At 36.6% G+C, this 25,809-nt stretch overlaps 1 protein-coding gene across 1 annotated transcript in view; it reads right to left on the bottom strand.

Moving 5' to 3' along the window:
* Nucleotides 1–25,809, bottom strand: part of IQUB (IQ motif and ubiquitin domain containing) — an 87,624-nt gene that overhangs the window by 5,213 nt on the left and 56,602 nt on the right. Inside the window, exons 9-12 of the mRNA XM_043968461.1 lie at nucleotides 18,944–19,114; nucleotides 18,053–18,229; nucleotides 15,312–15,560; nucleotides 4,250–4,435 (exon numbers count right to left, since the gene is read on the bottom strand). Coding sequence (XP_043824396.1) covers nucleotides 4,250–4,435; nucleotides 15,312–15,560; nucleotides 18,053–18,229; nucleotides 18,944–19,114 — 783 coding nt within the window. The remainder of the gene's footprint in view (nucleotides 1–4,249; nucleotides 4,436–15,311; nucleotides 15,561–18,052; nucleotides 18,230–18,943; nucleotides 19,115–25,809) is intronic.

Raw genomic sequence — 25,809 nt, 5'->3', positions numbered from 1 at the left:
AATTAGATTAAATACACAAAGGGAGCTGTGTGGATTAATTGAAGAAGCACTGGAATCTCAGCTCTGGGAATGAAGTTCACTCTCTCCCACTGTCCTAAACGAGATGATGCTGATAGTCTTGGCTACATTTCTGTTGATTAAATGTTTATGAGTCAACCTGGCTTATTAAAAATATTTAATACTACTGTAATCTTTATTCCATTGCCCAGGGAGAATACAGAAGCATGGTGCAGAGGAGAAAGCCTTGGACCTGAAACTACAAAGTCTGCTGGGAGACATGGCTCCATCACTTAGTAGCTGTGTCCCTCTGGGGTCACTGGACTGAGCCTCGATTTTCATTTTCACAGGACTTGCGCTTCCATGCCCCATCACAGGTGGTGAGGATCAGTGAGGTGATCTATATGAACATTCTTTTCATCTTAAAAGAATAGGGATAGGAAAAAAATGAGTGAATGAATGAATGACTAAATAAATAAATAAACAGATAAACAAATGAATAGACAAATAGATGAATGAATGAATGAATGAATGAATGAATGAATGAATGAATGAATGAATGAATGAATGAATGAATGAATGAATGAATGAATGAGGATAGGACCTGAATTTGTCTCTTTTCTAGCAGTGCCTTCTCTGAAACTCAGAGCCAGCTTAAGGCATGGCCTCCAGAGAGAGTGAGGCCACACAGCCATGTCTGTGTCAGATCCAGGGCCTGCTGGCTTCAAGGCCAGCTTTCTGGCCACAATGCCTCACTGAACCACAGAATGTCAGAGCTGGAAATAGCTTTGGGCATCCCCTAGCCCCTCCCTCACGTTACAGGTGAGAGAACTCAGCCTCTGAAGAGGAAAGGAATGTGTTCAAAGTCATCCAGTAACTAGACCAGAGTCTAGGCATTAACCCTGGCCTTCTTCCCACTGCACCCTCCTGCCTCTTAGTAGTCTAGTGAAAATAAGTTTCAAATTCAATTTGACAAAAACATATTAACCACATCAGCATCCCCAACCCTACACACATACAGCAGGCAAATAAGAAAACCCATTCAAAATGAGTACTATTTGAAAAGTCTTTTCTTTATTTTCCCTCAGGTGACAGCTTTCATGGAATTACCAGCAGCTGAGACTGAATCAATGGTGGGCAGAGAATGCATCTCAGCTGCTGAGAAGCCCAACTTCCTTCTGTTTCAATGCATGAATCTTCTCCTCTAGGCTCTCATCTCGAGTCTTCAGGGAAAGAGTTCCCTTGGAAATCAACAGGGACCTGTCAAATCTGTTCATCAACATGTTCTGCCAATTTCATCCCTGACTTCGGATTTGGAAACAATCAATGTTATTTCTTTTTTGCCATGCTTCTATCATTTATAGGAGCAGGAAGCAAATGAATAATGGGGGCCTGAGCCTCGGTGACTATACTAAATTCATATTCTATCACAATGATTGCCAGTTAAAGTGCAACGTGTCTTTGTAATATAACAAAACTTACAATGTTCTCCATTTTCAGGTACTCCTTTAATGACTAAACCTCAGGCGAACAGATTCAAGGATTCATATTTATAACTCTTTTTCATTTACAGCAATCCCATTCTCAATACATTGAGACCCATCATAGGGGAGTGTTCACCGTTCAATCAATTCTGGGATGTTTTCATTTTGTTTTCATCTGCTGCGTGAATGTTGGTATAAAATGTGAATCTCCAGAGCACTTTTAAAAGAGATTGCCCCCAAGGGTAAGAAAACAATTCATCCTGTGGGGCTGATTTCATCCTGGGTTTCTAAAACGACCCATCAGCACAGTCGTTTAGGGACTCTTCAGATTTATTTGTCTTAATGTACCCTGGGTAAAGAAAGGACAGACAGAACTTGCGCCACTGTGGGTCTGGGATGGATCTGAACCAGGGATCCCGAGCTGCATCTCAAGCCTGTTCAGCTGCGGAGCCTCCCTATGAAGAGCTGTCCTAAAGAGAGCTTTAAGACATGCAAAAGAATCACATTAGCTACTACAAAGGGCGTGGTGACTCATGCAGATATGGAGGAAGTAGATCCAGAAGACATCTGTGTAAGAGCTCCTTGTACGACCCAGCCTCATTATCCTTCGTTCCCCTTCCCAGGCCCCATGGTCCAGCCAAACTGACCATCTGTCCTGTTCCTCACACAGTGTGTTCCAGCCCATCTCTGGGCCTTCACAAGGGCTGGGCCCCACCCCCCACCCCGCCTGCCGCCCTCTCCCCAACTCCTGTTAGAACACCTAGTTTCCTACAAAGTTTAGCTCAGGTCCCCCCTCCTACAGGAGGCCTTTCCTGATCCAGTGACTCATGTCCCCATGAAGAGTGGCGACTCCTTGAGGGCATGGGCTGGTTCATTGTTATCTTCATATACTCACTGCCTAGTATAGTATCTAGCACAGGGCAGGTGACCAATAAGTGCTGTATGAGTGAACCGTTATTACTGAAACAATTATTCTCACTATTTAGAACCAGAAGTAGGAAAATCTTGACTATTCAAGATTATAGGCTCTTCTTTGGCAGATCTTATATGTAAAATATATATGGATGTGGGTGGGGTTACATAGGTTGTCTTAATCGTTAGAAAGTGAAACATCAAGAGAGAGAAGGCAATACGGTCCAGAAGAAAGAACACTAGCTTAAGAGTCAGAGCACCAGGGTTCAAATCCTACCTACCCAGTTTCACATGACAACCTGTGTGACCTTAGGTGTCACCCTCCCTGAGCCTGAATGAAATGAAAGGATGGCTCCTCATGCCCCTTTAGATTCTAGGTGTGAGGCCACTGTCCCCCACCTGCTTTTAACACCTAAGAACTAGTAACCCTTTATGATTTTGAAAGTTTTTTCCCATCCGTTATATTCTCGTAGCAAAACTACAAAGACAGATATCATTCCCAGATTGCTGATAAATGTAAGAACGGAGATTGTGCCACAGAGTAAATCGGAGGCAGAGGTAGTAAAGTGGACTCCCTCTGTATTCAAGCTGACCAATCCTCCTCTCTCTCCCCCACACATGACCTTCCATCTTCCATCTCCATGAGTTTGCACTCACTATCCCCCATGCCCAGAATGCACTGCCTCCCTCCTTGCCGCCACTTTACATTAGCCTTTTCTCATCTTCCAAGACTAACTTAGGCACCACCTTCTGTTGAAAGTCTTTTCTGATCCCCCCAATTACTAGTGCCCTCCTTCCACAATGACACAGTATTAACTACTTTTTATTTATTTGTGGTTTTCCTCTTTATATTTATTCTATATATACCCATATATGAACTTGTCTCCCCCTCCCCATTATCATGAAAGTGTCTTGAAACAAATTGTTTCATTCTCTGTATTTGCTTTATAAGTGCTTATTGATTGACTGGCTAACTGTCTTTAAACACAGCGACCCATAAAGATTTGGGAATATGCATTTAGAAAGTAATTAATTTTAACTTTAATAAAATTATCAAATCAACCTCATGGGTTTATTTAAGGAAATGTCTCTTTAAAATACTATGTAAGGGGGCAGCTAGGTGGTGCAGTGGATAAAGCACCAGCCCTGGATTCAGGAGGACCTGAGTTCAAATCTGGCTTCAGACACTTGACACTTACTAGCTGTGTGACCGTGGGTAAGTCACTTAACCCTCATTGCCCTGCTAAAAAAACAAAACAAAACAAATAAAATACTATGTAAATGTAGTTTACTATAAAAAAGTGATGAGCAGGATACAGAAAAACCTGGAAAGACCTACATGAGCTGATGCAAACTGAAATGTACTGTATACAAAATAACAGCAATATTGTAAGATGATCTTCTGTGAATGACTTGGTTATTTTCAGCAGTGCTATGAAGACGACTCTGAAGGTCTTATAAAAAATGCAATCCATCTACAGAGAGAGAACTTATGGTATCTGAATACAGAAGATTGAAGCATAATTTTTTTGTTAGTTCCTTTATCTGAAGTTATTTTTTGTCTGTTTTCTTTCACAACCTGGCTAATATGAAAATGTTTTCCATGACTGCTCATATATAGCTTATACTGAATTGCTTGAGTTCTTGCAGGGGTGGAGGGTGGGGAGGGAGGGAGGAAGAGAATTTGGAACACAAAGTTTTTTTTAAAATTGATGTCAAAATTTGTATTTTACATGTAATTTGGGAAAATAAAAGTCTAAATATTGAAAATTTAAAAAAATAAATAAAATTATCAAAACAATTGTCCCCAAACTGCCCTTTAATCTTTAATTAAACTACACTTTAATCTTTCTTACCTCTTCAAGGCTGTTCATCCTGAGATGAGCAGCTGCTTCATCTTTAGTCAGGAGAATACAGTTCCAAGGAGCCCATTCCTGTGTTTTGTTCCATCTGACAATGACCAAATCATAGAGATCATCCCAGGCACTGAGGACTGACTGGGAAGCCCAAATGTTCTCAATCAGGTACTGGAGATCTTGTAGCTAGGAATAAAAGCAAATATGAGAATGAATTCTGGTGACGAAATTGCTTCTTTAGCTTTTATGTTACATAAGAGATAGTTTGATTTTTGAAGTTTTTTTAGCATATTTTAAAAGTATATATCACTTAGAAGAACTGTCCTGTATACAAAGCTTATATTGAACTAGAATTATTATTCATTCTATCTCTACAGCCTTGTTTGTTCAATGTTATAGTCCTACCTGCCCTTTTACCAAGGGCAAGTGATTATTTCTGCCAGAAGATTAAAATAACCACAATAACAATAATAGCTCCCATTAATATAGTTCTATAAGATTTACAAATCACTTTCCATATTTATGGGAGCCTAGAAATAACCCTGGGAAATCTGTACTACAAGTATTATTATCCCCACTTTACAGATGAGGAAACTGAGGCTCAGAGTGTTTAAATGGTTTGCCCAGGGGTCATGTGGTTAACAAGTGTCCAGGCTGGAATTTAAACCCAAATCTCAACTTTAAGTGCAGCACCCTTCCTACTACACTACACTAGAATATGTATGTAATCAGTTATTTGCTATAAGGTACCCTGAATTTGTTCAGCACCTGATACTTTTCAAGAAGCTAGGCAGCACAGTAGATAGAGTGCTGAGCCTAGAGTCAGCAAGACTCATCTTCATGAGTTCAAATCTGGCCTCGGACACTAGTCCCTAAGGAAGACATTCCTGGTTCTGCAGCATTGGAACAACACATATGCATCAACAAAATGCCTGGAGGCAGGATGATCCCACAGGAGGTACATTCCCTTAAAAACCCAACCAATACTCATCTGTATTCCTAAGAATCAAAGACACTTCTTTCCCATCATGCCTTCCTTGCAAACAACTCTCTGGAACCAAGACTAATGCAATTTGCCAATACAACACTAGCCACTGTTCACACTGACTTCTTATATTAGGTGTTTGGAGAACACAGCCCAGGTCAGAAACACTGCTATAAATGCCCCAGCATTCTTCCACAGATGTTGTGCTAACAGAACAGGTAGACTACTTCATTTCTGGAGAACCGCAAATCAGTCTCAGTGTTGGAAGGGTCCCCAGGAAGCGTCCAGGTCAGCCAACACCTGAATAAGAATGAAATCCTTGGCAAGTAACCATCCCTGTGCTTGAAGAGCCACGGCAAGTCATTAAAAGAGTGAAACTATTCTTTCTGACTCGGTGGTGACCTTGAACAAACCTTTCTGGTCTATAAAAGTGAACACAATAGTACTGACGCAAATGCCTGGATCAAATGTCCAGGGACTAGTTCTCAACAATAACATCTGACACATTTCTCTGTTCACAAATATGTCATTGAGCAAAAGAATTAAATGATGATTCAAAAGAGGTTCTCTTTCTCCTCAATTCTCTCTCTGTCCTTTTCTGATTTCTTTCCTGACCTTATCATCTACTCTTCCTTTTCTATTCCCCCTAACAGAGATGGAAAATCTGGTTTAATTTTTTTTTTTTTTGCAGGGCAATGGGGGTTAAGTGACTTGCCCAGGGTCACACAGCTAGTAAGTGTCAAGTGTCTGATTTGAACTCAGGTCCTCCTGAATCCAGGGCCAGTGCTTTATCCACTGCACCACCTAGCTGCCCCAATCTGGTTTAATTTCATCCTCCCAAGAGAAAAAGGAAGAATTATAAATTCTTGGAATAAGTATGTGTAATATTTCAATGGATCTGTGGAAAACAGTGTGTACACTCCCTTCACTGGTACAGATTACAATCTATTCCCTTATTTTCATCCTGTGAGATTCTCATTCATGTCCTCCCCAAAGCCTTCCATAGGGAGCCCAATCAAGGGGGAGGGGGAAGCCTTGCTCTGCCACCCAATCAGCCCCCCTCCTTTTCTAGCAATACACCACTTTAGTGGTATCTTTTATGCCACCTCGTATATGCAAGTCATTGTTTCTATACCATAGCCTTTGCCCTTTGGGTGATCTGAAATTCTTCTGCAGAGGTTGCTTGCCTCATGACTCATGGCTATATAGCATCATCAGAAGAATACTTGTGTTTAAAAAATATGGATCCTTGTTTCAGGGGAAAAACTTGTGATCCCTGAGTGCTATTTAATTTATCAGAAGCAATCCACTCTGCTTCTCTTCTTCCTCTTCAATGTTGGGCTCAGTCATTATTCAACTGTAATGTAAGACATATATATGTACCATGTGACTGCCTCAATGTACTATCCATTCAAGTGCATGCTTGGGTCTGGACAATAGGTATTTTTTATCCACTTAGGTTTTTCTGTGTATACTATTAAACCAATTTTTTTCATGGTTCTGAATCTTACTTGGGAGTTTCTGTAGGAATTCAGGTTTTGATGATATTCAGAAAATGATTTTTATATCTAAGAGACTTCACCATTGATTAGGACTCCATTCATTTGGATTCTGCTGCCCTGGACATCTTTCGTGACATTTTGGTGAATATACATCCCTGTTTTATAACTTGCTTAAAATCAGAGAATTGTGGAACAAATTTATCTATTATATCTATCATGATATACATCTTGTTGGAGCCTTGAAAGCTGAATTTCACTTTACAAAATTAAATGCTGTTTTTATGTTTTTCAAAAAACATTTTATATTCTCTGTACCTTTCAGTCAATATGTGACTATAAAGATGGGTTCACTTGCAAATACTATTCGTAAAATTCTGTCTACTTGTATCTCATATTTTCTTCAAGGATACCTTTAATTCATGTGTAGATCAGTCTCATAAAGTTAGTACTAGTGAGATATTCCATAACCTTCTGCCTTGGAAGAATAAGACTACTTTAATGTATCAAAAAAGAAAGACAAGGCATTCAACAACATTCAAGTATCAGTTATTCAAATTGGTCAGCAATTAAACTGATGTTTCAAAGTTTTACAATTACTATCTAAGATCTAAGTTACTTCCTTATGCACAAAAATATTCGAAATTTTATAGGAAAATAAATCTTTACTTCAATACTACATATTGAAATTTGAAAAGAAAATTAGACATTTTCTCAAGGCAAAAAAGATTATTAATAGTATTAATTAATGGTAAAAATATCAATAACATTAAAGTTAGTGAAGTGATAATTTACTCTATGTCTCTTTCAATGTCTTTATTCTTTCCTCACCATAATATAAAATAGAATTCCATATCTATTATTCTTCATGTCTTAAATAAAGGCTTTGTCTTTCCTATGTTTAATTGTATTTTTAATCTCTTCTCCATTGTCCTTAATTTTTAAAATGAAGAAATAGAATTTGCTCATTACAGGTGTAAAGTTATTTTCTCAATAGGCCCTCTGGAAAAAAAATGTTTTCCCATGAATGACTTCTATGCACCAGTGCATAACCTGCAGTCTGGATTACCTGGATCCTACTTAGCCATGCAAGACTCTTATAAAGTACAATAAGAACAATGACTGTCCACATGAGAGCTATTACAAAGATTTTAAATTAATCACTCATTGACCCTTTTTATACTTCCCTCTTCATAAATTAATTTTCATTCTACCTTTTTAGTAGTTAAGTTCTGTGTTAACTAACATTCAAATATACATATATATATATATATATATATATATATATATTCAAATAACACTCAAATATATATATATATATAGGGGGAGGAGGCAATTGAGATTAAGTGACTTGCCCAGGGTCACACAGCTAGTAAGTTTTCAAGTGTCTGAGGCCAGATTTGAACTCAGGTCCTCCTGACTCCACTTTGCCACCTAGCTGCCCCCAAATATTTTTTAATGATTTTTTTATCTGCCTGATAATAAGCATCTTCAAATGAATGAATAAAAATATAGTTTTACATCTCAGTCCACTAGGTCTGGCAATACAAATATAGAATTCATGTACAGAATCAATTGTGACATCATAGAAATATGGGAGAAAATTTATACCATTATTTATTTAAAATATCTTAGGACAAGATAACAGAAAACTAAGACTTGGCTCAGGTTTTGCCTCTAAGACTCACTATCTTATATAACCCTATGCAAATCACCCACAAAATAAGGAAATTGAACCTAATGGCTTCTAAAGTTTCTTGTAGCTCTAAAACTAAGTCCTATGATCTCCTTTTTTTAATTTAATTTAATTTTTTTTTTAGTGAGGCAATTGGGGTTAAGTGACTTGCCCAGGGTCACACAGCTAGTAAGTGTTAAGTGTCTGAGGCCAGATTTGAACTCAGGTACTCCTGACTCCAGGGCCGGTGCTCTATCCACTGTGCCACCTAGCTGCCCCCTATGATCTCTTTTGAGATCAGCTAAAAAATAATTACAAAATTAGAAAAAACAAACTTTTAAAAACCTATGTCCACCAGTTGCCATAGTATTTCAGTAACAGATAATCCAATAGTTATATTAAATGCAATCTGAACATCCTAGTTATTACTAAAAGTCAGAAAGCACATTGTCAAAGCAGTGAATATGGTGGAAAATATAGGGGCTACATCAGAGTTCTTAATCTACTCTATATTTCTAATCATTCTCAAAGTATATGTTTGGTTCATCTTCCTTCTTTCTAGTTAGTTGCATTAATCTTGTGTCAAAATATAGAAACTGAGCTGAACTGCTACATGTACATTTTTAAAGTAAAAGTGCTAATTTTAAAAAGTGTCAAAATGGAAATTACTAGGAAGATCTGCTATGTGGTGAAAAGAACAAATAATTTCAAAATAGAAAAAGTTTTAAGAGGTAGCCTACAAAAAGGCATCATATTGGAAATGATTATAATGATAATAGAGCTACTTATTTTCTGTGATTGAACCCACTATTAGGGATAATGGCACCTTACAGATAATCTAGGTAGGCTAGTCCATGATCACATACCTTCTCTGAGCAGAAATTTTTTCCTTCTCTATATCTTAGGTTTCATTTTTATTTCAACTGGTATGTTTTCAGCCAATAGGTAATAAATGTGACTGTTGTAAATGAAATTTACCATTATATATGAAAGTTATACTACACAAATTGTACTTGGATGGAATAAAATAAATAATTTTAAAAAACATGTTTGTTTAAAAATTGATTTTGCCTATTACAAACCTAAAGGACTTTGCATAATAATTTTGAAACTAATTTCAAAATATTTATTTTATTCTCATTTTTGTGTTTTATCCCATTTCTTATGAAGCTTCAAAATAAGTGTTTTATTCTCACTTTGCAATAGAAAAAATAATCAGATGAATTAAGTCTTTTGTGTTGAAAATTGGACTCATATAAAATATGCTAATACTCCACTGAAATACTGATTGTTGTAGTCTGTCTTTCCTTCTGGAAGAGGACCAATGCCACCAGGAAGGTGACATCTTGATTTGCAAGTGAATTGGATGTAAGTGAGGCAGGGCTGTGCAAAGTCACCAGGCTCACTCTCTTGATTGATTAACACTTTACTAGAGTATATCTACCAGCTGGATGCACAAAGTAGTAACCTGTTTTCTATTAAAAAAAAAAATGGATTGTCTGAGAGGGCAAGGGAAGATTCCAGCATTGAGTGGAAAGTTGGACCAGATATTTTTACTTTCCAACATTGATATTCTATGATCCTAATTAATGGTGGTATAATTCTCAGAACCTCAGTAGAGGTAGCCCAAAACTAATAAGCAGTGATCATACTTTGAATCTTTCATATGAAGAATATTAAAAGTTCCAAATTTGTAATAGCATATATTCACATATATATGTAACTTTGAAAATAATCTCCCTAAATTATTAATAGCAAAAATTTGAATACAATCTGTGTGTACCCAAGGATTGGGGTACAGCTGAACATTTTGTGGCATATGAATATAATGGAGTAATATTGAACCACAAGGAAAAATTAATAGGAAGAATTCAAGGAAATATAAGAAAATTTGTATGAAATTATACAAAGAAGGCAGAACCAAAAAATATGAATGACAACATTTTCAAGATCAGTAAAACACTCTTTTTTTTTTTTTTAGTGAGGCAATTGGGGTTAAGTGACTTGCCCAGGGTCACATAGCTAGTAAGTGTTAAGTGTCTGAGGCCGGATTTGAACTCAGGTCCTCCTGACTCCAGGGCCAGTGCTCTATCCACTGCACCACCTAGATGCCCCAAAACACACTCTTTTTTAATGGTACACTACTAAAGTATAAGGTTGCATTACTACAAATGATTCTTTTGTGCTGTTTTGACTTGTGGGAGTTTATTTATTAATGTGTTATCTAATGTGCCTAACCAAAGTTTTATCAATAGCAAAATACTCTATAAAAAAGAAACTCCTCAGTAGTAACTTTAAAATTAAAAATCATATATATACATATATATGTGTGTGTACATATACATATATGCACATGTGTATATACATATATGTATATATACATATATAATGCATAATACATACATATATATATATATAACATTTGGAAGGACTTTTGAGTACCTTTTATTTCTATCTGTACTTCCCAGGTCCTCTTTCCCTAAGGTCCTTCCTTTGGATCTCATCATGGTGTGAAGGAAACCTTAGGTTCCAGAAGGTTCTGCCAGTAACACTCAGGTTTTGAAAGTTCCACCAAGCTGGAAAGCCTTAATGTATAGGCCTATTAATGGAGCATCTGTCCATTACCTAAGCACCAGCCTAGTTAAGCATGAAGAGGCTCATCACTAGAAAATTGGCTACCAGATAATATTTTTTTTTTATCACAGCAATTCATGGAAATTATCTACTAAAGTATGGAGAAGCTGTGGTCTCTGTGGAAGGAACAGTCACATAAATGAAATCATAACTCTTTTAAAGCATTGAAGGGAAAAATCTTTTCTAACTCCTACAGTTTTTTTTTTCCTATTTACAAGAATGTCCAGGGGTGGCTAGGTGGCATAGTGGATAGCGCACTGTTCCTGGAGTCAGGAGGACCTGAGTTCAAATCTGACCTCAGACACTTAACACTTACTAGCTGTGTGACCCTGGGCAAGTCACTTAACCCCAATTGCCTCACTTAAAAAAAAAAAATGTCCTTCCTTTCCCATTTTTTATTAAATGAAATTGATTACTTTTAATAGTAACTTTAAATTCCAGAGTATCTCATCTTCTCCAAGTAGCTTTGTGTGCACAAACTTCATTGATGAAGTCAATGCTACATGAGAAATGGTTTCTATTAAGTGCTATTATTGAGTCATCAAGTTTAAATTCTAGAATAGTCATTTCAGAACTTCTCTAACACTCTAATCACATTAGTGATGGGAACTTAATTTTGTAAAACCTGCAGAGAAGTCATGAAGACCCCCAAATTTCTAGAATTATCCATATAAGAGGGATGTGAGCTAGAGCCTATACACATAGTCCATAAATATCAGTGACCTTACAGGTCTGGAGAAAGAATCCCTGTAAAAGGAGCACAATGATAAAAGTGACACCATTTGTCAACCTAGAAAAGAATCTAGAGGAACACCTAGCACAGTGAGTGCTTGGTACAAAAGAAGGTGCTTAATAAATGTTTGTTGATTCATCTACTGATCAATTGCTACCAGCAGGAATTAGTTTGAGGAGATACATATAAAACTATAAAAGCTAATAGTGTGCTCATTTGTAACCTGAATTTTACAAAAGGTACATCCTACTCTTTTATGACACAGATAAATTTTAAATTATCTAATAATGCTTTTGAATGCATTTTATGGAAAACAATAAACTTATAAAGTGAAGTACTTTTTTTTTTTTGCAGGGCAATTGGGGTTAAGTGACTTGCCCAGGGTCACACAGCTAGTAAGTGTTAAGTGTCTGAGGTCGGATTTGAACGCAGGTCCTCCTGACTCCAGGAACGGCACGCTATCTACTGCGCCACCTAGCTACCCCACATTTGCTTCTTTGGTCCGGTTGACTCATACTAAACTAGCTAAGTGAGTTTGAACATTTTCTGCTTAGCTTTCTAACAAGACATTCCTTACCCTCTATCTGTGAACTTGACTTTTAGAACCCACTTTTAATGACGGATATATCTGATATAGGATTCGGACATATCGAGGAATTAAGGGACTATTAAAGTTTAAACTGGTTGCTGCCTGATCAGAGCCAGGGGACAGAGATAATTCCAGAATTCAGGTCTACCACCCCATTCAGGCCTTTCCCCACCCCCCACCAAAGGGAACTTTCCATGGTCAGGTGGTCACCCCATCCATCCCCCCACCATCTATCCTCTATAAAGGCATTGGTCTCCTTCCCCTCGAGGAGAAATGTATCTCAGAGAATCATGTTGTCTCTAAACCATTTTTCCCCTTGAGGTAAAGTCTTTGACTTCCCTCTTGTTCACTTTCTCTAAGCACCCAAATAAAAGACTATTTTATTCTAATCAGATTGTGTGTGAGAGTTTTAATTCTTGAAAGAGGAATACCTAAGGACTCCGGCCCCCACCTATTTCTCCCATGACATATCCAATAATGGTGATAGATTTGCACTAAATCTCTTCCTGCTATCAGGTTTCCTTTGTGACTATTAGCATCTGTTATTGAAATGTCTAACCAGGACTTAGGCCTCCAGTCTTAGAATTTTATTAGATTAGGATCTCCTCAAGAGCTGTTTTTCAGCTTTATATCATCAAGACTTAAAACCGTGCCTGGCACAAAATAAATGTTTGGATTGACTTGGACAGAGAATAAAGATAAAGGGGGCCTAACTCATTAGCACTCTACATTAACAAACAACTGAGTTCACTGTGTTGAAAAGTATTTAATGCAGGGTTATCACATGAAAGGAGAGTGAGAATCCATTCATTCCTTTATTCATTTGAAGAGCATTTATTAAGCATCTACTCCATGCAGAGGCACTGCTACATGCCTATGGCATTCCAAGGCAAACTTGCCAGTGTGGCTCAAGTTGACCTTTCCACCTTTATTCCCCATGCATTTCCTACCTCTAGGCCTTTATCCAGATTTTCCCTAATGCCTGGAATGTACTTCTTACTTATCTCTACTTATTAGGATAATTAGCTTCCATGGAAAGCCTTTATTATCTAGTTGCCAGTGCTTTCTCCCTCCTTAAATTATATTGTATTTCTCTGTTTTAAATGCTGTATTCCCCAATCTAGAGGAAGTTACTTGAGGGCAGAAACCGATTTTTGTTTTGTGGCTATATCCCAAATGCCAAGCACAGGGCCTCAACATGGAGCAAACAGTGAATAAATGCTTTACAAATGTTTTTTGTTTGTTTTGGTTTTTTTTGGTGAGGCAATTGGGGTTAAGTGCGCCCAGGGTCACACAGCCAGTAAGTGTTAAGTGTCTGAGGCTGGATTTGAACTCAGGTCCTTCCAACTCCAGAGCCGATGCTCTATCTACTGCACCACCTAGCTGCCCCTTTACAAATGAATAAAGGAATGAATGGATCCTCATCCTCCTTTCATGTGATAATCCTGCATTAAAAACTTGAAGATAACTATTATGTTCCTGCTAGAGCTCCTGTTCTTTTGTGCTAAGATTGAGATGTACAAATACCCACACATGTAAACATACAACAGGAAACTCAGTCTGGTGTTTTATTTACTTTTCAATGTGCCATACAGTGAGCTCGGTTGTTTATTAATATAGAGTGCTAATGAGGTCAGGTTTTCAGATTCAGGTCCCATTTATCTTTATTCTCTGTCCAAGTCAATCCAAACATCTATTTTGTGCCAGGCACGGTGTTAGGTCCTGGTGATATAATGATGAAAAACAGCTCCTGAGGAGATCATGATCTAATATAATTCTAAGACTAGAGGCCTAATTCCTGGTTAGACACTTCAACAGCTAATAGTATTTACACTTAGAAAAAAGAGGAAGCCTTGAGACAGGTTTTTTTCAGCCTCAGAGGACACAACTAGAAGCAATGTGTAAAAATTACAAAGAAGCAAATTTAGAATTGATTTAACGAAAAATTTACAATAGCCAAAGACATACAAAAGTGGAGTGGGGCACCTCAGGAGAAAGTGGGTTCCCTCTCTTTGGAGACTGGAAAACGTACAGCCAAATGACTACTAGTTGGCTATGTTGTGGAAGCTATTTATTATTTTTTTTTTTATTTTTCAGGCATAGGTTGGACTAGATGACTTCTGAGGTTCCTTGAAATTATTAAAGTCTATGATTATCTGACCATATTTTGTTACAATGATGACTAAGTTTACATAATTAGATGAATCAATCATTTGCCAATAGCCCTGTCTTGATCAAATACTAATTCATGTGAAATGAATGCATCTAAGACATACAGAATAAGATGTAATATATTTCCTGCAGCAATTCATTACAACAATGTATTAATGCATCCCACACATATTAAGTAGTTTACTTCCAAAGACTAAATTCTACTTGATGTTAGTAGGGATTTGAAAAACAAGCTTATTTCATGAATTGCCATAACTTTACAAAGCAAAAGCTGCCTTCCTTCTAGAGGGTTGGCTTTCTGGGTTAGAGACAGTTCTCAAAACATAGGAAGAAGTTAATGAAGACCTAAGAGGCTTAAGACTATATAATGCAAAGGTATAGAACAAAGATTGCCATGTCTCCATGTCTCCAGTCAAAAGAAAGTGGTTCAAGGATTTTGCTCACTTCTCTAGCTATACATACAACCAATCGAAGTGGTAAAAAACCAAGGGCGGGCAGCTAGGTGGCGCAGTGGATAAAGCACAGGCCCTGGATTCAGGAGTACCTGAGTTCAAATCTGGCCTCAGACACTTAACACTTACTAGCTGTGTGACCCTGGGCAAGTCACTTAACCCCAATTGCCTCACCAAAAAAAAAAACAAAAAACCAAGGGCACTGGTTCTCGTTCCTAAGAGTTCTTGATTAGAATAAATATCATTCCATTTCAAAATGCTGTGTAGACAAAGAGAGACACTCATCTCTATGATCAGTCACTGATGGAAGATAAGGATCATACCTGCATCAGGTAGGCAATCTGAGAATCATCTTCATAATCAGCTTCTGATTGGTAGAGCTGTTTGAGTAAAAACTTGTATTTCAAAAACGCTTCACGTTGTCGGGCCTCATTGTCAAGCATACAGCACTGGCGACATCTGGTAACATGGTATGAAGTAGATGAAATGGAAAACTCTGTAGATGGCAAATACATCTCACAACTTCGACAAAAGTAAATATTTTTGTAAAACTTTGTCGGATCTTGTGGAACCTAAGTAGAAAGATGGGAAGGTTTTAATCTTATGTCAAACCACTAGCTCTGATAATTTAAAAATCATAAGAGGCCACTAATGATCAATATATTACTAATAGATTGTATATTAAAATGGTATTTAACAATAGTTGCAGCTCTAGGTATTTTTATATTTAAAAATAGATAACTAAAGTATTTGTGTCTCAAAAAGTATAACTGCTTAAATACTTTAGAGAAAAGAATCTGTCACCAATTGATTAAGAAAACAACAAAGTTCTGTAGGGTTAATATGGAAATACATTCTATTTTAGGAATAAAGACAAATACAAAATGGCTTATTTTAAAAATGCGTTCATGTAAACTTTTTGTGATACAACAACCTTCTGTTTAATAGAGGGTGAGCATGAATATTTCCATTTTACAGATAAGGAAACAGACTCGAAGAAATTAAGCAAATTGTCCTAGATTATAGGGGTTGCAGTGAGTGAATAAATGACAAAACATTTATTAAGTTCTTACTATGCACAAAGTATTGTCTTAAGAAATGTGTATTCAAATGGAAAAAGCAAACAGATCCTCTTCTTGAACAAGCATTTATCGAGTGCCTACTATGTACCTGGTACTAGGGAGAAAACACATACAGATTAATAAAGTATGAAGAATTCTTCCCCCTCTATGCTTAGGAAATTATAAAATTAAGCCCATCTTGCAAACAGAATAATTAAGTTCATGGTCTTTGAGTCAATGGATGAAAGAGGCTGGGCTAGAATTCTTGTCTCCTGACTCCTTAGGAAATCTGTGTGTGTGTGTGTGTGTGTGTGTGTGTGTGTGTGTGTGTGTGTGTGTGTGTGTGTGTGTGTGAAGAGACAATTTGGATTCTGCATTTTCAACAGCATACAGCATTACTTATTCTAATGAAACCATGTCTAGACAGCATAAATAAAAGGATGAGCAACTAGATGACCCAGTTATTTCAGTCACCTTACCAACCTGTTTGGACTACCTATAAGAACAGTCACATTAATTTGAGGAAAATTGCCCATTTAAAGATTTCAGAGGAGTAGGGGATAGGAAATGATTCAGCTAACAAACAAGTTAATTCAATGGCTCTGTATAAGTCGACTTCTTAGAATATCACAGAGGAGAGTCATGACTATCCTATTCCTTCAGAATTCCCTACCCTGGACCCATGACAAAGAAAAGATTAAGAACTTCTACAGGTCTAAATCAACACTGCTCTCTCAAGAGACCAGGCAAGAGCAGAGCAGGAGCTTGAAATTTATATAATTTGAAGTGTTATATAAAGTATCTCTTCATGGAGAAGGGAATAGGAATTAAGATCAGGGAATTTCATGCTTCCTCATGTAGGATTAAAATATTTCCCTGATTCCCAGTACTCTCTTCCATTCTCAACAATGACAATGTGGAAATGATAAATGCAAAGAAGCTGGATGGAGAATAAAGGATGAAGAATTTTTCCCAAGAGGTCCCATGTCCACCTAATTATCTTATTTGGGTAATCCCTTCCTGAATTCACAAGAATAACTTGCTGCTTCTATCCTGTTATATGCTGAGAATCTAGATAAATCAATCTGTTAATAAATGTTGGTTACGTAAGGGCAAATAGGCTCTGAGTGAGAGCCTCTGGGCTTAGCCTATGGAATACAGCTCATGGGCTTTCAGGTGGGTAGCTAGGTGGCAAAATGGATAGTGCACTGGCCCTGAAGTTGGGAGGTCCTGAGTTCAAATCTTACTTCAGACACTTACTACCTATGTGACCCTGGGCAAGTCCCTTAACCCCAATTGCCTCAAACATCCAGGGACCATCTCCAGTTGTTCTGACATATATCTTGCCGCTGGACCCAGATGGCTCTGGAGGAAAGAGTGAGACTGGTAAGGCTAGTGATTTTGCACAGCCCTGCCTCACTTAAATTCAATTCACTAAAAGTCATGCCATCACCTCCTGATGTCATGGTCCACTTCGAGAATGAAGGAGTAACAACATCTAGTTCAGATGTTCAGAGACCTTTTAAACTTAATTACTTACTTTAAAAAACACAAATTAACATTATCCGTGTTATACCATCTTTTTTAAAATTTTGTTAATTTAGTTCAATCTTCACTTGGGACTTTTTCAGGTAGGCCAAAAGTTTCATCCCTCTGCTCTAGAGGGATGAAGTCTCTTTAACTACCTGCGACTCACAAGGGCACTCACTGGTCATTTTCACAAAAGTACAGTCTTATTCTAGGAGGCCAATAGTGTTTCTAATTGAATTTGCTAAAAAGAGAGAGAGAGGGAGAGATTCACTGAAGAACTCCAAATTAATTCTAACTTTCCCCTAATCCTGAGCAAAGTGTTTAGTTACTGATGTACTAAAAGACCTACCCTCTAAGTAGGTTTCACTGCCAAGTATTCGTAGTGTTAAAAACCCTGCAGCATTTTTAAATTTTTCCATGTTGATTATAGCTTAAAATGTAGAAAAGATAATATAGGAAAAGTAGAAAAATACCTTGAGGTATCTGGCGACTTCAGGGTTAAATAAGGGTGTTTTAATGTATTGAAGAAATAATGTAGCTATTCTTTTTCTGAGTCCTTCAAGATTACAGCTTTTTACTCCTCTCATCATAAGATCAACCTCTCGGTCAATCAATTCTAAGATGTCCTGAGTCAGTTTACATTCATGTTCCTATAAAAGACAAAAAGATCTTTGACAGACTCTATTAAGATCATTTCATTACTGATCCCTTTCCTGATCTACTATGCAGAACATCTTTTAAAGAAATATGAAAGTGTTTGAATAAGAAAATACCAGGAAAGAAGAGAAAATTATTAAGAAGGAGATAGGTGATCAGGATAGACATGGTAATGAGACAAAAGATAATAGCAACTCAGATAAGCAGAGCAGAAAAAAAAGAAATGAAAAGTAAAGGTAACTGCACAAAAAATAAATAGGAAAATTAGGGATATGTGACTCCATCAAGCAACGGATGAATCTCAATGTGTCCAGTACACATAAGACTACACTACAGTTGGGCTGGTAACTCACATGCTCCTCTACACATGCCTGGCTCTGTAGGAATTAGCTCTGTGTCTTTTGCTCATATCGTTTCTCCTCTAACTTCTGAATGAAATATTATGCCATGCTCTGAATTAAATACAACTATCTCATCAAAGAAAAAGATGAAAGTACCGCTTAAGTCTAGAGGGCCACTAACTGTAAAACCACAAAACCATAATCTGTCAAATTTAAGAAAAGCTGGGTTTGTTGATAAAAATAAGATTTCATCCACATAATGAATCTATACATCACCTTAATAATTATTTGCTTTGAGATATTTGGGTGTTACATTATGATCCAGTCAAAACATTCCTCCTATCCCAAAATCAAAAAGAAAAGTACCTTTACAGTGTGCTTCAGTGTTAACAGCACATCTAGCCTCTCATCATCACAGATGTTTTTAATTATAATGCAGTTATAGATATCTTGCAGCTCTCTGGCTCTGATAGTATATTGTGTATCCATTAATGTTTCATTATTATCAAATGATATCCACTTCTTCGGAGCTGAACACTTCAAAAAAATACATTCATTTGTATTAATATTAATTCATTAATGACTGATCTGTTCTGTTGCTACCAACCAAAAGATTACCTAAATATCATGTTAATATGAACAAAATCATTGATAAGAACATGAACTATAATTAAGAGAATGAGTAATTAAGAAAATGAATTAAAGACTTGTAAGAACATAGAAATGCCAAACAATAGGAAGCAGTATAAATAAGTACATTATAGTCAGAAGACAATTTTTTAAATCATAAAAGTATTTTATTATTTTCCAATTATATGTAGAGATGGTTTTCAACATTTGTTTTTATAAGATTTCTAGTTTCTAATTTTTCTCCCTCTCTCCCTTTACTCCCCCTCCCCAACACAGAAAGCAATCTGATATAGGTTATATATGTACAATAATATTAAACATATTTCTGCATTAACCTTGCTGTGAAAGATAAAAAGGGAAAAAACAAAATAAAAACAACAACAACAACAAAAGTAGAAACAATATGGTTCAATCTGCATTCAGATTCCACAGTTCTCTTCTCTGGATGTGGAGTACATTCTCCATCATGAGTCCTTTGGAATTATCTTGGATCATTGTATTGCTGAGAAGAATTAAGTCTATCACAGTTGATCATCACACCATGATGTTGATACTGTGTACAATATTCTCCTAGTTCTCCTCATTTCACTCAGCACCAATTCATGTAACTCTTTCCAGGTTTTTCTGAAATCCACCTCCTTATTATCATTTCTTACAACAGAATAATATTCCATTACATTCATATACCACAACTTGTTTAGCCATTCCCCAATTGATGGGCATCCCCTCAATTTCCAATTCTTTGCCACCACAAAAAGATCAGCTATAAATGTTTTTGTACATGTGGGTCCTTTCCCCATTTTTATGATCTCAACAAAGACTATTTTTAATCTTTTATTTGGCAGTTTAATAACTCTTTGGGCATAATTCCAGATTGCTCTGCAAAATGGCTGGATCAATTCACAACTTCACCAACAGTGAATTACTGTCCCAATTTTCTACAACCCCTCCAACATTTGTCACTTTTTCCTTCAATAGTATTAGCCAATCTAACAGATATAAAATATCTGAAAGATGTTTTAATTTTAATTTCTCTAATAAATAATGATTTAGAGCAATTTTCACATGACTATGAATTGTTTTGATTTCTTCATCACAAAACTGCTTGATCACATCCTTTGACCATTTATCAATTGGGGTATGACTTGTACTCTTGTAGATTTGACAAAATTCTTTGTCAATTTATTTGAGAAGCTATCTATGATATCTCCCCCAGTTTTCTACTTTCCTTCCGATCTTAGCTGTATTTGTTTTATTTGTAAAAAATTAAACTGCCAAACCCTTTGCCTCAGCAATAACACTACTAGATATGTTTCTAAAGATGATTAGGGAAAAAGGAAAAGAACCTATATGTTCTAAAATATTTATAGCAGCTCCCTCTAGTAGCAAAGAACTGGAAATTGAAGAGATCAATTGGGAAATGGATAAACAACCTGTGGTATATGAAGGTGATGGAACACTATTCTGCTATAAAAATGATGAGCTTGATGATCTTAGAAAAACATGGATAGACTTGCACAAAATAATGACGACCAAAATGAGCAGATGCAAGAGAACATTGTATAGAGTAACAACAATATTGTTTTAAGAACAATTTTGAGTCACTAAGTCATTTTGACTATTATAAATATCCAAATTAACTACATAGGACCTGTGAAGGAAAATGCTATCTGTATCCAGAGAAAGAACTGATAAATAGCAGTGTGTATAGAATAGTTTTACATATCATATACATATTTGTATCTAATGGTTGCCATCTCTAGGGTGGAGGGGGGAAGAAGAAAAGAGGAAAAACAAAGAACAAAAGAAAGCTACATGATAACTTTATTATATTTTAAAGGAATAGCAAGTTATACATAATAAATTTGCAGTTTCGTGTACAATCATCTTTTCTATTTTACTATGTTATAGAAATGCTTGTGTTATTTCTAAAGTTCAGAATAAAATAAATAATTTTTTAAAAGAAAAAAACTTGTATTTGTTTTCCTGAGTAGTTATAGTACATGATATGATGAATTAAAAGGGGATTATGTGGAGTAACCCATCTACTAAAATGAGGAAACTTTGGTTTCACAGGTTTAAAAACTATTGAGTATGATTATAATGTATGATCAGTATGCTTCCTTCACCCCCTGGATCCCCCATGTTGGCAGACATTGTCTTAGACATTGTCATTTAGCTCATCAACTGCTGGATTTCTGCCCCAAACTGGATCTCAATCTTTTAAACAATACTGTATTGAATTCCTTGCACCATGGAAAAGAAGCCCAGCAGAGAAATTCTCAGGCGATCTTAACACACTTAAAGGAATATCCTAATGCATGGATAAGAGTTGATACAATTTTGAAATTTTTATATACTAGGAACATGAAATATTATGAACTATAAATTTTTGAAAATGTGATAGAAACAATGTGGAAGCTTCTTCCAAGGAACAGTGTGAAGCTATTTTTAAAAAGGCTACTTCTAGAGGGCATGATTTGCCAAATCAACCCTATTTTAGTGGTAAGTAATGTAGTAGATCCACAGTAATAAGGTGGGTATTATTTCAAGAAGACACTCTTTCTTTATTAATTTCTGTAGTTGTACATATTATGGGTCTATGGGAATCTACAGGTCTTTAGTTCACTTTATCATTACTCCCATTTTGGGCTCCATAGCTCTGGACTCAGGACAATAAACTGAGAAATCCCAAGTTGGCATCCATTCTTGAGGTCCATAGCTACAACCTGACCTGATCTGGAAACATCTAGGCTGGCTAGCAAGCTAGGAACTAGGGAAGGAGGGAAAGAAATGACTCCTCTCTAGACTCTTGGACCTTCCACTGACATTTTGCATGTGCATTCTTACATGTGTTGGAGTTGGGAGGTGGAGAGGGAAGAGATGAATAGATGAACTGAATGGGTTAAGGATTAAAAATATACCAGTGCAAAAATAAACTTAAAATTACTTATTTATGAATAAAACCCACCACATGACATGTTTTATATTCATTTGATACTCTGATATTATAATGTGGGTATATATACATGTATGCCATATATATACATACACATACATATATACACACACATGTTACACATATGAACCCATGTTCTCATTGATATGGGTATATCCTCCTCTTGACCACTGCGACTTATAATAGTTTCTCATCCAGTGTGATTGTTGTCTATATTTTCCCTATAGATCCTTCACAGAGGATCTACCCAAAGTGCTGACAGTGTAATGATTGGAATGACGCCACCTACTGGAGACTTGCTGTGGAGAGCTCCACCATGAGGAAAATGCCTCAGAGGCATTGTGGCTTTTCCTTGGCGTCAGGAAATGACGTTTGCTCATGGGTGCTGTCTATCAAGTCTACCAGCCAATCAACTGGAGGAGCCTCCTATGGTCTGGGAGGAGACAGGAAGGAGGAAAGGGAGCCTGCGCAGAGAGTGCTGGCCTTTTTGGCTTCCGGACTTGATGGTGGTGGCGGCAGGGGACTTCACAGGAAATTTGAGGAAAGATAGGAATGCCAGGCTGTTAGAATTCTGTTCTCAATCTTTTTCTTTCTATTTTCCAATAAACCCTTAAAAACCTAAACTCGTTTTATCAGTGATTTTTAGTCAGTTTCCCCCAAACTGGGGGAACACATTAGAATCCACATTTAGAATCTTAAATTACACAACAGGTTAATTTTCTTCATTAGGTGTAATTTATCTGAAATTTGGCTATAAGAGTTCAAGAGATTGATTTATGAAATTACTTGATAATTGTTTTGAAGTTGAATATACTTGCTGACTGAATGGAGACTATTTTTAATAGCTTTGGCCCAAGTTATAAGCATGCTTTGTTTTTGATACTACTTTGCAGTCTTGAATTTGTTACTGTATTAAATTTAAATAGGAATGACAGCTAGAACAAATGGGTGGGTATTTTGTTGTTCAGTCATTTTTCAGTTATGTCCAAATGTTCATCACCTCATTTGGGGTTTTCTTAGCAAAGATACTGGAGTGGTTTGCCATTTTCTTCTCCAGCTCATTTTACAATTAAGGAAACTAAGGCAGAGGGTTAAGTGACTTGCCCAGGGTCACACAAGCCAGTGCATGAATGAGACCAGATTTGAACTCAGGAAGATGAGTCTTCTTGACTTTAGGCCCAGCACTCTGCTCATTGGATGGATGTTTAAAACAGGTAAATAGAAATGGATATAAAGTTATATTACTTAATTTTTTTCAAGTTATATTTGCAATTTGCCATTCAAATTCCTTTTTAGAAAAATCAGGTTAAATGATTTTGCAATGAGATTTTACATTCAGAATTATCAGGTTAGGTAATTTTACACAGAAAAAAAAACCCTGATGTAGGCAGCAAAAAAGGGGTTAACAGAAAAACCTAAGATCCAAGCTCTAATTTAGATCTGAGCTCTAAAAGGGATTCAGACCCCAGTTAATGGATAACTTAAGATTTGGGAAACAAGCACCCATAACAAGAATATAAAGAGGCAGGTCATAAAGACCTTAACTATAACAATGGTACACAGACAGGGTACAGAAATTCAAACTGATAAATGAAGATATTTTAAAACTAGACATGGGAATCAAAAAGTGATGTGCAGAAAAGGCCAAATTTGTCCCCAGATTCACCTTATGACTTGTAAACCCCCAAAACACACCTCCATGGAAAAAGGTACCCACCTAGGGGGTTGGCTTAAGACCCCAGGAACTCCAAATTAGGATAGGCCCTCTCTTGTATCTGCCTAAGGTGGAGATTATTATAATGAGACTGATAGTCAATTTATCCATACTATAAATATAAATATCTTTTCTTTCGCTATTCAAGAGTCACTTCCATGATGCTCTCCCTGTGGTTACTCACAATATTGCAATAAAACTTGGGAAACTGAGTCACTGAGTCTTGTAATTCTTTTGGGATGACTCACAATCGATTTGACCCTAAACCCATCCCACATCAAGCCTAGCTTTTAAAAATAATATTTTATATTTTCCAGTAATTTTGGCATTTTCTTCCATCCTTTTAGCACAGGTAATTAACAATATTAAGTGATCAGCTGAAGGCCAAACTACAATTAAGTTTATAGCTAGAAAGGAAGTTTTAAAATTTTATATTCTCAGCACTGGGTCTCAAGAAAACAGCAAACCTCAGAAACCATAATTGATGTGGATTATTAAAATATAAATCTAAAATTTAAGTAATTTATTTTAAAACTGACAGAATTAATTTGAAACCTATTAAACACTTTGAAGTGGAATGGAAATAACCTGATTAAAAAATAATATAACATTTAGGACTGATAAATTAAAAATTGAAAGGTGTTGTTCTAAATGAACACAGCCACAGCCATTGTTGGTCCTATACAGAGCAACCAAAGTTTAATTTTTGCTTGAAAGTATTCTAAAGTATTATAAAGGTTATGTAATTTTAAGCCAAGTTTTTAGTCCCAAAAGTTTCATTTTGTCTCAATTGTTATATATGCTTTTCCTCTGCATAATTTTACTCTGCTGGTCAGTAACTTATTTCATTCCAATTATAAATACCTTTTTTCAGAGATTCCTATCTCAGATAATCAAATGTTAAAAGAATTATAAAATGTCATGCTTTCTCTGCCCTTCCTGTCAAAGATGGTGATATTCTGAGGGTGAGCTAATGTTCCATACATTTCAAAGCCCTTTCACATAGAGTATCTTCTAGCCAAACCCTCCCTTGCTTGGAGGAGAGGTTGGTGACCTTGCACATCCCTACCTCACTTAAATCCAGTTCAGTGCAAGTCATGACATCACCCCAATGTCATGGTCCTCTTTGAGAATGAAGGACAAATCCTGGAGTCAGGAGGACCTGAGTTCAAATCCGGCCTCAGACACTTGACACTTACTAGCTGTGTGACCCTGGGCAAGTCACTTAACCCCAATTGCTTCACCAAAAAAAAAAAAAATGCACAGGAGAATGAAGGACAAACAACAACAAACCTCTTCCATTAATGTTTCCCTAATTATTCTATCCCATCAGGATTTCTTACTAATTATTACTCTTACTACTTTTATAGTCAGTACCACAAAGTTTAGCATTTAATTGTTTTCTCTTTCATCCTGCCTTTCCAACTTTATTGTCTGCTCTCAAAAGGCCCTTGTCACATAATTTGAATGTAGTCTCATTGCCCTAGATATATAATGGGTGCTCAATAAATAGGTGACTGGCAGATGTAATGCCTAGAATCAATCTGAAGGAGGTGGGGAAGTGCTATTATTCCCACATGAGAAACATGGAACCCAAGATACCCCGAGAAACAGGAATTTTGTCCAAGGTCAAACAACACATTTAGTCAAAGAGCTACTAATTGGCTCTTTCCCCCTCACAGGGCCCAGGTCTCTTCGCTCCTTGTCCCATGCTTCTTTTACTTCGTTGTTTTGCCTCTCACTTCTCACAGTACAAAAATCTATATAATCACATTCTCTATGTCTACAATCAATTCAAGGTAATGCAGATTTCTGTACCACCACCTTTCTTCCTTACATCTTTGAAAGCTGCTATCAAAGAATCTGAGAACTGACAAACAATTCACCAGTACTGACAATTTGGGGCAGTGGAAGAGATAATAAGAAACG

The sequence above is a fragment of the Dromiciops gliroides genome, chromosome 5 (assembly GCF_019393635.1).
Source record: "Dromiciops gliroides isolate mDroGli1 chromosome 5, mDroGli1.pri, whole genome shotgun sequence".
NCBI lineage: Eukaryota > Metazoa > Chordata > Mammalia > Microbiotheria > Microbiotheriidae > Dromiciops > Dromiciops gliroides.
Note: the sequence above shows the minus strand (reverse complement) of the source record. Positions and strands in the feature narration are given on the sequence as shown.